The sequence below is a fragment of the Excalfactoria chinensis genome, chromosome 4 (genome assembly GCF_039878825.1).
Source record: "Excalfactoria chinensis isolate bCotChi1 chromosome 4, bCotChi1.hap2, whole genome shotgun sequence".
Classification (NCBI taxonomy): Eukaryota; Metazoa; Chordata; class Aves; order Galliformes; family Phasianidae; genus Excalfactoria; species Excalfactoria chinensis.
Genome location: NC_092828.1, coordinates 72,626,865 through 72,641,889, shown reverse-complemented (window position 1 = coordinate 72,641,889; position 15,025 = coordinate 72,626,865). Strand labels below are relative to the sequence as shown.

General features: G+C 39.9%; 1 protein-coding gene across 2 annotated transcripts in view; it reads right to left on the bottom strand.

Annotated features, from left to right (window-relative positions):
* The window catches only part of TMEM164 (transmembrane protein 164), a 39,733-nt gene that overhangs the window by 5,553 nt on the left and 19,155 nt on the right, over positions 1-15,025 (bottom strand). For both annotated transcript variants that reach the window (XM_072336130.1, XM_072336131.1), the window contains exons 5-6: positions 8,885-8,963; positions 367-467 (exon numbers count right to left, since the gene is read on the bottom strand). In XM_072336130.1, coding sequence (XP_072192231.1) covers positions 367-467; positions 8,885-8,963 — 180 coding nt within the window. The remainder of the gene's footprint in view (positions 1-366; positions 468-8,884; positions 8,964-15,025) is intronic.

Genomic DNA, 15,025 nt, shown 5'->3' with positions numbered 1-15,025 from the left:
TAACATGATTTGTACTGCACCAATTCAGACACCAGAAAGGCTAATTTTCTAATTACCATGATAATCGGAGTTGTTGAACAAAGGATTATCACCTAAACACTAGCAGGGCAGCTTTCAGAAGGAAAGCAGATCCGAATCCAGTTGTACATTAATAGATGGATTTATGCAGGTACATGGCTGATTTATGGAACGTTTTGCCAGTACTTGTGAGGCATAAGATACAAGTGTCCATTAGAACGTGCAATTAAAAATCTGCACACAAGTAATCTTAATCCGTATCTATCTGGACACCTTAGAAAACTAGTCAGTTTTACTTTCACTTGCGAACTATCCATTTATTAACCTTTGTTTACTTTGTTTACTTACCAGTCCCAGAACCTGCAAGATGCTGAAGTGATATACAAACATAAGGCCAGTAGATAAAAGAGCCCACCAGAAATTGGAGAGTGGTTCTGGAGTGTAGATCCCTTGAAAAGAAAGGAATACATTAGTGTTCAGTTAGTATTCAGCTGAATTGCTGTGTCCATCAAATGCTCATGAATAATCTTCTCTTTCCTCTGTGGATGCTAGGGCATCTGGCTTTAGCTGATAACTTACTGAATACCATTATAATAATTAATATTCGAGAGCTTTATTTCTTACCTGGAGCATCCAAGATAGCTTCCTCCCCTCCTCCCAATCCAGCATTAAAATGTATAACATAATACCTCACTAAACATGCCTATTTTTCACTAAAAACAGCGATTTTTACCGTATTTTTCCTTCTACCCCAGAAGTAATAAATCATTCTAAAATGCAACAGTGGTGTAAAATGAAGTCTTCAAAAATCGTGTTCCTCAAACACCTGCTTCTTATGAGGACTGTGAGTTAAGCATGCACAAAACTAACCCAGGTAGTGGGAGGGTTATTAGCCTTTGCCAGCTGGCATATTTGGGAATTACCAGGAAGATTTAAGAGACTTCAGCATACGCTGTGCAAGTCTGCAAGGGATCCAAATTTAACTACGCGTGCATAGCTAGCTGTGACAGTACTCACCGGACTAAAGCTGGTACAAGTGTGCCTATGCCTGGTATTTTACATAGATAAAAGCAAATAGCTGCTGTTATCTGCTTTGCCACACCAACGCATGGTGGTGCATGCTGTCTCAGTTTTACAATCCACAGAGGACTGCTGTCTCAATCCCTGTTGCCCTGTTAACAATTTTCTTTCTGCATAGTTTTCTCCCACAGCTTTTACCCATCATGCCAGTCTAGATTGTTTCAGGTAGCTACTTCAAAATCAAGCTAATTTAAATAGAATTTTCTACAAGTAAAAGTATCCTTACCAATATTACCTACACCCTGTGTTCTAAAACTGTTTTTCTATTCATTGTCCACTCAATATTACAGCTTCTCTGTTGCTTGCCAATCAAAACTAAGGAGCTGATTGCATGCTTGAATGACAGCAGCACATATGTCCCCAGTATATCACTCATTATTTATTTAACAAGCAATACTGTCAATGTAATTATCCAAAATACAACTGCACACCATGTTTAAGTAAGCAAATTGTTACTGGGTGCTACCACAACAAATAGGAGCAGCAGGGAAGCTACTTTGAAAGCGTAAGGCAGCTTATAAGATTTCTTATCAAGTGGATGGATGAAGGTCAGAGGAAGAAAATCCCAAGGTAAAAACGAACTCTGCATGAATTAAATGGAGTTCTGCAGTTAGAGGAAAAGAAACTCACACAACTCTAATTCTTAGAGCATGCTTGCTAAGTATGTTAGAAGTGCTAGCATCCAACTTAGTATCTTATCTAGAAACCATACCAGGAATCTTCTCTTAAACAACACTGAAATTCATTAAACTCCACTGCCTGAAAACATCAGTAAGACAGCAGGGAAGTGATACTACCTCGCATATAGTTTTTCACTGTAGACATCAAGAGAAGAGCAACTAGCCTTGGTGTTGGAGTTCAGGAGACCAGGGCTCTATTTTTGGCTGCACCACCAGTTTTTAGTGACCTGATCAAGCTATACAGAAACACTCTGCCACCTCCCCAACTGCAGCATAAAGAAAACGTTATTTGACATCAAAGTTTTAGCGTTGTCTCCGTAGTCTTATGGGCACAATTAACCAAGATGCAAAACAAAATAAGATTTAATAGAAGACAGTTCTTTTGGAAAGGACCTACACAGACCATCATCAAGTCCTGACTGCTTCAGCCTAACCACAAGGAAATGCGTGTTATTGAGGGCTTTATCCATACGCTTCTTCAACACTGACAGACTTCAGGCATCTCAAACTGCTGTAGAACAGCTCACCAGAATCGGCAGTAGTGCTATACATATTTGGTTTCATGTGAACTTGCCCGGTTAGCAGTTGCTTATGTTTTACCAGAAGTTTCTGTAATGCCTGTGAACAGACACTACTGAGGTAAACACTCAGAGAAGCTCAAATCCAGACCTTGATACTGACGACAATCTGAGAGACCAAGTATGCAGGCAGAGGATAAACACCCCAAAATAGACACGTGAATCCAGCTATGAAACAGGAGTGGTGAGAGAATGCAGTCATTAAAAGACACAGTAAACCGCACGAGATGACAAAACAGATCAGTGGCATAGCTTGGCTTTGAACCCAAGCTTCTCATGTCCAGCTTCAGTCCAGTCAGGGAATCAGGTTTCAAAAGTCACTAAGAAATGCTGTTCGGGTTCCTCCAGACAGGAATCTCACACTGCTACATCCTCTCTTTGTAGAATAGCTTAAAAAAAAAACCAAAAACCTCTGGTGACTTTCGGCCTATGCAGCCTTTCAATCTCACTGTGTAATAGTAAATTCCCTCCTTGGTAGACCTGGCAATCCTGAGAACAATAGTGCTATTTTCAGCAGCAGCAGCAGCATTATCTGGACATCAAGGGACAAAAAGGAAGTAATGACCTCCACAGAAAAACGTTTCAGAGAGCTCTGGGTTCCCAAGTGTATTTTGGGGAATTGATTTTTAATTCATACTTGGGATATTTTCTGTACATTTCTCCCTGGGTAAATAATCACTATAGATGTTATTACTCTGCAGTCCTGCTATTCAACAGATGACTGCTGAACAGAGCAGCGTGATCTATTTTCTGTAGCACAGCCTTAACAAAAACACGCAAGCTGGAAAACTGAGACGCAGCTGAGTGGTTGTTTGAGCAGCCTGTGTTGGCTTTGGCAAAAGCTATTTGCTGCTTACATGGGAAATCAATTTCAGTATGTGGCAGTGAGCTTCACAGTCTCTCTATCCACTAAGGATCACAGGCACTTCTTACATGTTAAGCACTCGCAAAAATTTAATCCAGCTGCCAGTCTGGCACTAATCTAATTCTCAGAAATGCTCATGCTCCGGACAGTGGAGGCTGTTCCAAATCAGGGTCATCCAAGTAGGCTGTAACATTTGTTCTTGTGTTGAAATACCACAGCAGCAGATCTTGCAGTTTAGATCAAACTTCATTATCTCAGTGGCACTGATAGGAAGGATTTCACATAGGTCGAAGGGCTTACGAATCATCATCAGCTTCTGAAACAAGTCTTTGTACGACCTTGAACAAGCTATGCATTTAACCTGAAGATCAACATAAAGACTCTATTTCTTTAATATAAGTTTCCACCTCCCTCCACAAAGTCTCACATTACTTCCATTGTTGTAAGTGCGTAGTTAACTTATGAATTACTTATTTCAAGTTGACAAAAAATAGCACTGTAAAAATCTGAGCACAATTTAGTAGAAAGTAAAATAAGATGCAGCCCAGAATTACTTCTCTGCTTGAACTGCAGAAATAGAACCTAAATATGGTACAATATTTCTTCTTTTAATTCAATAGTTTTAAAATCATCCTTTTCTCTGAATGTTTTGCTTCCATTCCCACTATATAGAGATTTTTCACTTTAGTACCCTCCAAAGTACAGCTAGGCCTGCTTAATTCAGAACTCAGCGACTATTGCAGTTTCTTCATTTTCAAGCTTGCAAAAAATGGTGAGGGCAAGCTTGCTTCCACTTATTTCCCTTAATTAAGGGGCTATTTCCAATAGTCTGCATGTTTTGGCCTATGAAGGTAGCTAATAGCCTCCCTTCCAGCAGAGAAAAGGATGTTCTCAAAAGGATGAGCTAGTTCTCACCTGAAATCTGCTACTTCCCCCAGATGTTCTGAATCCGTGTGTTGACTTCATATGCTGCATTATGCCAGTAGATGTCTAGTTCTTGACTGTCAGCTATGCTTGTCAAAATCAGCTTGGACAGGGGATTTTGTATTACCTATCCCCATCACAAACTACTATTGATATCTATAGAGAAGTTTCTTTCTCTTTTGGGTACATGTACATGTTGTGGTAAAATATTCTCCTAAACTTCTGTCTCTTACATGCAAAGAGAAGACTAACACATCTTGGGCCCGTTTGCAGAATGCCACATCACCACCCTTATTTAGTTTGTTTCAGAACAGGAGAGTAGGAGCATGATCAGCTGGGAGTGAACCTTACACAATACACAACAGTTAACAGATCTGTACGTAATTAGGAGTTGCAGTGGAAGAGACGTACCCTTCATTATAAAGTATTTCACTAAGACTGGAGATAAACCAGATTTTTGACAATCTAACTGTATTTGAATACATAATCAAAGCTTTCCTGAATTGCTGGTGTTTACTATAAAGCCCGCTTTATAAATTCATTTAAAACATATGGAAAACCATCATTAAATACAAACAAGAGTCACAAAGTGGCTGAGAAAGGATAACAACAGCACATTTAAAGGCATTTTGAGGTGATGTCCTACTCATGCCAGCAAGTCCTTGGCAGCCAAAGGGAGAGCACAAGTTTGGTTCCCTAGCTGCTTTAATCGTACTTCCTAGTTTACAGCTACAGGGAAAACAGTCCTTCCATCTGTGTCTCTTGTATGTGCTCTACATCTTACAACTGAGCCCAGCATCTCATTAGGTAAAATACACTGCAGTGCCCTTAAGGAAGCTGGCTCTCCATAGCAGCTTATGTCTGACTTCTGAAGCATCACAGCAGCAGGCTTTGTTGCAGGGGGAAGTTCATGAACTTCTGCTGACTTTCTCACATCACTAGAGAAATTCTTCTCTTCCGCTGCCACCTTTGAAGGCAGTTAGATCAAAAAAGAAAATGGCCTCATGACTTCAGTCAGAGAGAAAGGTTTTTTTGCTTATGAGAAATACAGCATTTGCCTTATAAGCCGAAAAGCCTCTCTCTACTCCTAGCAAACAACTTACCTACTTCAGTTCTGAGGATCCATCTATCTGTCCATTTGCACACAGCTGTACAACAACCAGCTCTTAAAAAGAGATGGAGCCAGACTGACATGGCTGTACAGAGTTTGCCCCAAAAGGAGATTTTTTTTTTATTCCCAGTCCTAAATTAAAGCCAAATAAATGTACCATCTCCACAGGATGGACAACCTCCTTTTGAACTGTCAATTTTGAGAATTTGCACAGCCATTTCAGCAGAGTGAATGCAAGTGATCGTCTCCCCCTGCAGGAGAAAGCATAAGAACCATGCAGCAATTAAGTGCCACCAATACAAAAGCATCTGGTTAAGCATGTAAGATCTTCAGGTACAGCTCTTCATACACCAAATTGCTCCTTAAAGTAACAAAACTCTAAGAACATCAACATCCTTGTCTACCTCATCTAGTTATTAAAATCTACCAAACAATAGTAGGGATCTCAGGACTCAAGAAAGACCACCTCAACATTGCCATTAGGGAGTCCCTAGAAATCAACTCTTATTCCATACCACTGTGGAATGAGACCATTTGGTCACAGCTTTCAGCAAATAACAATTCCACTTGAAGCTCTGAAATCAGGGGCACACCTAACCTTGTCCAATCCCTCCAAAAAATCCTGAACAAAGTAGCTTAAGGACTAAGATGGTCAGAAACTGAGATCTGAGGCCACTGAAGTGCAGAATAGAAACTTTCCACTGTGTTAAGAGTATGCAGTTGGCAAAACTCAATCCTCTAAGACAGAACTGAAAGTTACTAATACTTCATTCTTAGAAGGTCAGGTTAATTAATGCACTGTTAAAATAGCTTTCACAGTTCATGACATTACATTTGTTCAGTTGCCATCTTCCTAAGCCTTCTACCAGCCATCTGTATCCCAGTAGCAAAAAGCATACTTACCTGAGCATACTTGTATGTTTTAGAAAGCCAGCTTAGTTGTAAATTAATGAGTTTTCAATGAAGGGGTTGATTCCCTGATCAAAATTCACACTGCTGTGGTTCTGTCTTCCCTCCACCCTGACCCTTCATATCTTGCACCTCCCTTTTGCCAGTCCTAGCACTCATCTGATGCCAAAGTAATCCAATCCAGGAACTACAGAGCCATAGTATACTTTTTTCCCCACAGGGAAGCGAGGGTCTCACTCCTGAGGACAACAAAAAGCAGTGACCATATCCATAATTCTGCACCTGTCCTATTACTCTGGTTCAGCCTACCTAGATAATTCAGGAATGCTGTGTCCTGCCAGAGAGTAGTATAAGTTTTGGCAGAGTTCACAGGCAATATTCATCCAGCAAGAAAGCTGAGAACAGCAGATGTGTTTCATGCAAGAGCTCCCTTGAGTTGGGAATCTTCTGTGCTGACCTATTATATCTGCACTGCCTCTGTTGTACGTGTGATCCTCTTATTGAAAAATTAAGAGACATAAGAACCAAATCAGCATTTAGTTTGCCTAGGCTAGCATACATAAATATGTGCACTTTTAGAAAGGAAATATATTAGAAGGTTAAGTAATTAAATTTGTACTTAAATCAGTACAGAGGGAGAAGGAAGAGTAGATAGATGCCTTAATCCCTGAATGGGAATGCATCCTTGAGCAATGAGGCCTCAGTGAGTTCACTGAGTGACAGTGCTGAGAGATGCTCAGAGCTCACCCTTCAGTTTGATCCTAAGCATGGTAATGTCTGCACACTGACAGGGAGGGCATGAAGGTGATACTGCCAGCACAATGTGAACTGTCTTCTTCACTGTAAGGAGTAACAGGGAAAGAAGAAAAAGAATTACAGCCCTCCCTTACTGTCACCCCGTGTCCTGTCCAAAAGAAAACACTTTAACAGGCAATTGAGTCTGTGTGCATGACTGATGTTTGATTAGCGTGCCAACAAAATCTGACATGCCGTTCCCTGCCCAATGAACCTCAGATCATTTCTGCTCAGTCCTCCTTAAAGGAACATTAACGCTGAGTTCCTAACAAAGCAGTCAGTGTTATCAGTAGGTTCCCAATAAAAGAAGTGAAGGATGACACTTTTTCCCAAATCAAATCCATTCAATTTTTCTATTTTTATTACCAGTTTTCCTCTCCCAGTTATAACCTACAATTCTCTGATGGAAATTTCTGTTCAAAATGCAACAATAAAGCTGCATGACAATCAGTGTCAGTGCTGATAAAGCAGTTTGTATGGGATACAGTTAAATGAAGGATATGATTTACTTGAAGCATCTTTAAACAAATGTGAGTAAAATGACAATATTCGCACATGATAGCAAGCTAACTTTCACAACACTCATACCTTTAATCTCCTGTGGCATTAGTCCTAACTACTTAGAAATGCTATACATGTTTTGTTAATGAGGTATTGCAGTCATTGAGGAGGCCAGGAGCTGAACACATTAAGAAACTGAAGAATTATTAGTTACACGGTCTGAAGCAATCTCTATTGAGATAATTAGCCAACAGTTTGCATAGAAATGTCACTGCTATTATGTCAACATTAGATGGCAGCAAATACCCGTACACTGATAATGCAAAAAAACTACAAGAATACTTCAGGGTGCGAGCTGTACAACACAAAGCCCTTCAGACTACAGTCTTATCAGTCCCAAACAAGTACCTTAAAATGACACATTAGGCAGGAACTTCAAAGACACCAGAATAACTGACCTGGTGACACCACATGAACTTGGTGTGTCCTTGCCTATAGTAGGGTAGGCTGGTCACACTCCTTTGCCCTTCTCCTTTCTGTTAACAATTACAAGTCTGCATGATATCTATATCACACCTTCAAATTCTGGCAAAGTGCACTACCAAAGATGGATTAAAATAAAACGTGGCCACCATATGCCACTAGCAAGAAAGAAAAAAAAAGAGTGACTTTTTGAATTATGGCACCTTACCTCTATATCACTTTTATTTAGTTTCATGCAGTAGTGGGTATGAGGAAGGTTACAAACCTCTAAGTGCAAATTGTAAGTGATTGCTGGCATAAAGTACAAAACATTCACCACAGAGGAAGAGGCTGACTGAGCTTGTTCTAAGTGTTCTTTAAGTTGACATCACACCCCTGTATGGTCATTAAAGGCTACTGAATAGCTGGACCACACATTACAATTCTTTATTTCCTGTATGAAACTACTCAACTCTGATAGAAAATGCAGGCTGAGGCAAATCAACGATACAGGGGGAGAGAGAGCATCACACTAGATGTAGCTAAATTGCATTAGCTTCTAAGGAGCAATAATCAGAGTTCCTCTGCTCAGTGGTATGATTTGGGATTCCCGGATTTTGTGAACTATTCTAGTACAACATCATGCAAGACAGTAGAGTGAACGTCAAGCAAGCTGCTCGCTGCCCTAATGCATCTCATAAGGGACATTCAAGAAAGCAAGCACACAAAACATTACAAGATGCCAGAGTCTACTCAAGATGACACCACATTAGGCCAACACATACTAGACACAACAATCCTTGTTATGTTATCAGAGATGCAACTCCAACATACCACCAGAAACTGTTTGGTGACAACATACAGCAAAGAGAGCGAGGATGGATTTTGTGGTAACCATTTAAAACAGCTTGTTTAATTACTAGAACCAATTTAACAAAGGAAGGGTAAATTGCCAACCTACCTCCTTTTCTCAGCAGATAGATGGGCACAACATAGAGCATCACATGCTGGATGTAATATATCTCCATTTCAAATGGAAGCTGAGGAATAAGGGAAAATATTTGTAAAGAATAATATTTGTAAACATTTTTCATCTTTAACAGCTGAAACCGTTTTCCTTATGCCCCATCACAATGCACTCCATTCACTTCTTTTGTCACCTATGACTGTTACCAAAGCAATGGCAGACATTAATGGTCAGTGCTTGGAAAATACACCTAGCTGTACCCATTCCATCTCCCTCACTGCCATCACAATGCAGCACTTCTCAAAGAGTGTTCTCAAAACTTGGTCTGAAGCAGAACAAAGGAGGCAAAACATAAAATTGCTCTTTACCTCATTAATGTATATTTCCAGTAACAATGCAAAAGTAATCAAACTGGAAACTACATTCACAAACACACTGATGACAAACATAAAATTTTACTGTTAGTTTGTGTGTGATAGAATTCTGTAGAAATGCCTTTTGCTTACAACCATTTTAAAATACATGAAAGTCATCACTAAGGAATCCTGTGCAAAAATCAGAACAACTGTTTTATGGCAATGTGCATGCACGTGTGGAACAGCCCAGCATCTCTAACACAACAGAAGTTATCAGTCAATCTTCAAGCTGCAGAGGGATGCGAATAAACAAGTTATCAGTTAGCGGTAATTCAAGTATTCTTCACCTGCTTACAGTTTTTGGAAAACTGCAATTCATCCTCTGCATATTCATAGAACTTTTAAAGGACGAGTCAGACAGATCGCACTAAAATAACACTCTGCTAAAAATAACTTGAACCACAACTCCCCGTTCAATCTGAGCCCCTTAATCCCAGCCCAACTAATTCCAGCTCTTGATCAGCTGGAAAAAGTGACCGACTGTTCTGAACGTCGTTCCATCTGTAATTGTTTTTGCCCGTATCTATCTGTTAAAAGATTCCAATTAAAAATTCAGAATCCAGCCTCTTGTTGCAGCTTGCTTACAAAGATGAAAAAAGATGGTTTACTATTTTATATCAGATGTAAAAATAATAATAATAATAAGGACAATGCTACTGAGTCTGAATTCTCATAGGAGTAAAGCAAAGCCATTAGCTTGGACTCAAATGTAGTGTCATTCTACAGGCTAACATGAAACCAGATGCAAGCACTACTTTCTTGGCTTGTGTTCCAATTTTAAATAGACGGTTAACTAGGAAGAACAAAGTAAAGTAAAAATCAAGAAAAGCCTTCCCTTTTTGTTATTGTTTCAAGACAACGAACTCATAACATTGAAACAGAAACATCACAAACATTTCTACATCAACAGAACTGAAGATAGGATCTTCACAGAGTTCAGTTTTCTTCCTATAGAGTAGCTAATAAACAGCAGGTAAGTAATACAGTGAGGTTTTCAATTCCATAAAAAATAAAATAAAATAAACCACCACCACCTTCAGTTTTATTTTTAAGATGTTAAAACCATCAGCTGGATTTTTCTAGTGTTGGCATCCCTAAGCTGATGCTATCACTGTCCTGTTTGCAAACTCCAGTATGTTCTGCCAGCTCCTGGGAGACGGCAAAAAAACCTTCCATATAATCTGCTGGGTTATTTTATTCCAAGGATTCTATACCAAAACATAAAACCTTGTGAGATAATAGCAGGCAAAAGCAAGAACTTCACAAAGTCATGAAGTGTGCTGTATTTGAACCTTTCCTTCCGCTGCCCACTGAGAGCAAAGAAAGGGGATCAAAACAATTCAGAAAGAAGCTAACATGGTTTTCCTTACTGAAGGAAAAATCTGTACCCCCTCCCAGGTGGAGCACACGCACTTGAGAAACAATAGTTCATGATACACACAACACAGCATGAGACACTTACTCCTGCCAAGTACCATTCTCTGGTCAGTGTCCGTGCTTTCGGAAGGGCTCCTGCACTCACTGAGCTGTGAGGATCAGTTACACAAACACTGCTCAGGACACTTCTGAGAACAGTGACAGTTGTTTTCCTGCAGTAGTGTTGGCAGTATTCTTGTTTGTGTGAAACAAAACATTCTTTTTTTCCCCACTGTGAAAGATGGATTGTTCTGAAGATGGGCGCATTTCCTGGTATAGAGCTGAAAACACGTAGTTTCTATACAGCCAAGTACTCACACTGTACAGTCAGACAACAAATAGAAAAAGAACACACACAAAAGATGGAAAGCTGTACACAGCAACTGGCTCACCCAGTTCTAAAGGTCTTGTCTGTCCATAAAGCACTTGCAGATAGCAGGTAGGTATCTTGCACCTGTAACAGAAAACTGAAAGCAAAGACTAGGTGGAAGGGGTCACTTGTTGAGCCAGGGCATGAAGATCCTCTTTGCGAAAGCAACCAAGCACTTCAGCAAACAACGGAGACTGAGAAATCTGAAAATCCAAAAACCTCTTATTCACACAATATAAAGTAAACTGAAGCACTATGTCAGTCCATCTTGCCTTGGCTGTAGGCACTCCCAAAGGCCACGTGTATCTGAACTTGGGGTTCGTCAATCTCTGAAGCAGGCCCTGGTCCCAGGCCCCTAACTTGTTTCTAAGAGGAGAATCCTTGCAGCCAATCTAAGGAGTGGTGCCTCTCTCATAACAAACCAATGAAGCATGGGTTAAAAAAACCTATTTTTCCATCCACCTGTCCCCACAGAGTGCCAGAAGACGGGCTATTTGCTCTCAAGATGGACCAGCCTAAAGTTGGTATACTAATATTAACTGTCAAATTATTTCATGTATTTGTGGTCTCTTCTCTCCTTTACCTGCATCATGCTTCCTGCATTTCATCCCATCCCTTCCTTGGAGTTTTAAAATAGCTGATGGTACAAGACAGAAGGACAGATTCTCTACTGTTGCTACTAACTTGCACTCCAGGCTCCCTGGCAGTCTCAATGAATAGAAATTACAGGCTATCTTGCTACTGAAAATAAGTTTTTCCTCCTTTAAATATTCCTATCTGCAGAAAAGCAGATCTGTTCCTCATTCATTCATAGGCTTTGACTTTGATATAAAATCATATACATTTCAAAATATATAAACAACAGTGACATACACAATTCCTCTAACATACACACAATATCAATACATGCTCACAAAGCACTCAGTAACTAAGTATTCAGACCTCTCATTTTTAACGTATTGTACTGACGTTTCTGTTTGAAAATGTCTTGTTCCTCCAGGAAGAACATCAGCCTATGATGCGGATTCCAAAGTGCCACACTATCCAGGCTCGTGCTTAAAGGTCCTCTGCTAAGTGCCAAGAACAGCGAGCATGCACTAAGCCTTCTTCCCAGGGAGGGGTCAGTTACACTCAGTGCTACTGGGCTAAATAAACACTATTTCATTGCTTGCAAGTCTGATGGAAGGAGAAACTGTATGAAGAAGGATTAGAGCACACCTTGTTCTTTCTGAGTAAAAGTCACGGCCGTCAACAGCAGCTCTCTGAGCATGTAACAGGGTAACCCAACAGAAATCAGGTTCTGCCCTAGGGAAGCGGTGAACTCCTGCACTATGCTTAGGAAAATAAAACAACAATCTCAAAACAGTGCAGACTAAAGCCCAAAATCAGATATTCACATGAGAATTTCCTTCCATAAAGTGCAGCATAAGACCCATTTAAACCAACTTAGACCCACTGTGACAAGGCAGCTGCTTTTCAGTGGACTATGAGGTTGCTACTTCGTTGTTTTCTGAAAGTAGCTCTCTTCCTTCTGTTAATTATTTATACTTTATATGTGTAACAACAGCTCAACTACTGTACCATAGAAGAGCTCTCATTCCATAGTCCCCTATAAAGACAGCAGAGCATGACAGAAAAAAAGGAAAGGGAGGGTTACAACTCCTGTGTCCTAGCTTTTTCTATTGCACAACTAGCACAATCTAGTCATTCTGTATCAGTCGCTTTCTTAAACATCAGCAGTAAATCACATTTGTAATCTGTGACAATTAGTTTCCTAAATATGATCAGTAATCCAGAAATCAAAAACCACAAACAGGTTTTTTATTTCACAAGCAAAGCAGGCCACAGTACAAATCAACCAGAGAAGAGGAATACAAAGGTATACAATACAAAACTCATAGGGCAAACACCTACTAGGCCTAGGTAATAAGTGATGGTTTTCCCTCAGCAAATTAAGGATTGTGACAGCAAATGACTTACTTGGCAGACAAGAAATAGTGCCAGAGAAGTTTAGAACAGTCCAGAGACAGATGTGAAGACTTCAGACACACAAACAAAAAGCCAACAGAAATACACAATAACAAAGAAGGGGCATTTTGAAGAGACTCCTGCCAGTCTTATCAGGATTCATTTATCCAGCAGACATTCCAACAGGCAAATGGCCAAGAAGCTGCCGAGTGCTCCAATCACTGCTACATTACTTGGGCTTTCTTTTTCTTTACAGCTCAGGCCCCTCTAGCTGACCTGACGTAGAGCAGAAAAGCAACCTCCATTCATGTGAAGAGAGAGTGGAAAGAAAGAAATTTAATGTTGAAATAATAGGAATACCAGAGCTACAAAAAGCATCTGCAGGGAAAGATTAAACATTCATGTGATGTGTCAAAGTCTAAAGCAGCTTCCCATAGTTTCACTGCAACAGTTTCTTCCCATTGCATTTTAGGGACAGTGTTTCAGTTGCCTGCCACACATCCTCTTCTTTACACACTATAAAAATATGTATTCTCCAAAAATAATTTCAAGTAGGTGTGTCAGTCAGCATCCATCCTCACAGCTGTTCTACGCAGCCCAGGTAGTACAGATAATTCCCTTAGAGTAGCATTAATTTATCTGGGTCTCATTTTCAACTAACCCTGTAACTGTAGAGTATTTGACTAGCATTATATATGAAGTTTACTGTGTTTCATAAAGACATCACTTGTCTCGCGGTCAGTCCATTTTTATCATACAGACCAGCTCCCACTAATGATATGATGGGCTCACTCAGGCATTTGTAGAGGTAAGCGTAAAAAAGTTTTAGGTAATAATACCAGTTTCAGAAATGCATTTTTCCAGTTCCTCTAGAGATAATATTTGGACTACTTCACACCACCCCCAGGAGGTAGATTTTTATTATCAAGTAAAGGTGTGATCGTATGTTGCATTTACACATATCATTTTATGCACGTAGTATAGGTAACTGCTGAAAGATGCAGAAACATGGGCTTTAGGACCCACTAGCAATCAAAGCACAGTTTCCTCACAGACCCCAGCGTGCAACTGCCCTGTTACTTTTCCTTGTGCCAGACAGATTAAGCCAGTTTAGCTATAATGCCACATGCTACCATAACATCCCATTTTGCTGTTCAGACAAAGACATCGCAGGCAAACTGTTCAGTGCAGTGAATTATTAATCACCTTAACGTGCAATAGAAATGCAGTAGACAAAGATCAGAGGTACTGCACACTGTGTACAGTAAGTACTGCTTAGAGTATGATTCTGTTCCTAAAACAGATTTAGAATGCGTAACTCTCAAGCCAAATAGCTCTAATAATAGAATCCAGCAGCTTCTGGAAACATTAAAACTGCACCATCCCAGCTGCATGAACAGAGATACAGCAAGTTCAATGTCTCTGGGACTTGTCCTAATTTTTACTTTATCTATATCAAAATTTTCAGGACAATCAACTTGAAGAAAAGAAACCAAAAAACTATATATACTTTAAAACCACCAGCAAGATTCCTTTAAAACTGGATCAAAGCAATATGCAAGTTCAAACAATTATAGTTACTCTAAAGGCTTGGTTTATGTAGTAGTTAGATGAGTTTATTCACACAGTTAGGATGCTGCAACATCCCATACAACTTAAACAGAATAGAAAGAAGTCACTTGCTTCTGTATTTCTTACACATTTCCAGGGTCCCACCTGGTAACCTCACTATATGAACATGTATGCTTGCCACACAATTTGTGAAGTCAGTTGGTTAGGTCATTATCTCACATAAAGGACTGATGGACTCCAGATGACTCGCTTTTACCATGGTATTCCATAGCATAAATAGGCCTATCATTCAAGCTCCTTAAATAACACAATTGCATCCTCCTCCCTGCTGAAGTGGTGCCCTTCCAGTACTGAAAATAGCAAGTTGATAAGCTGAGCATCCTAAATACAACA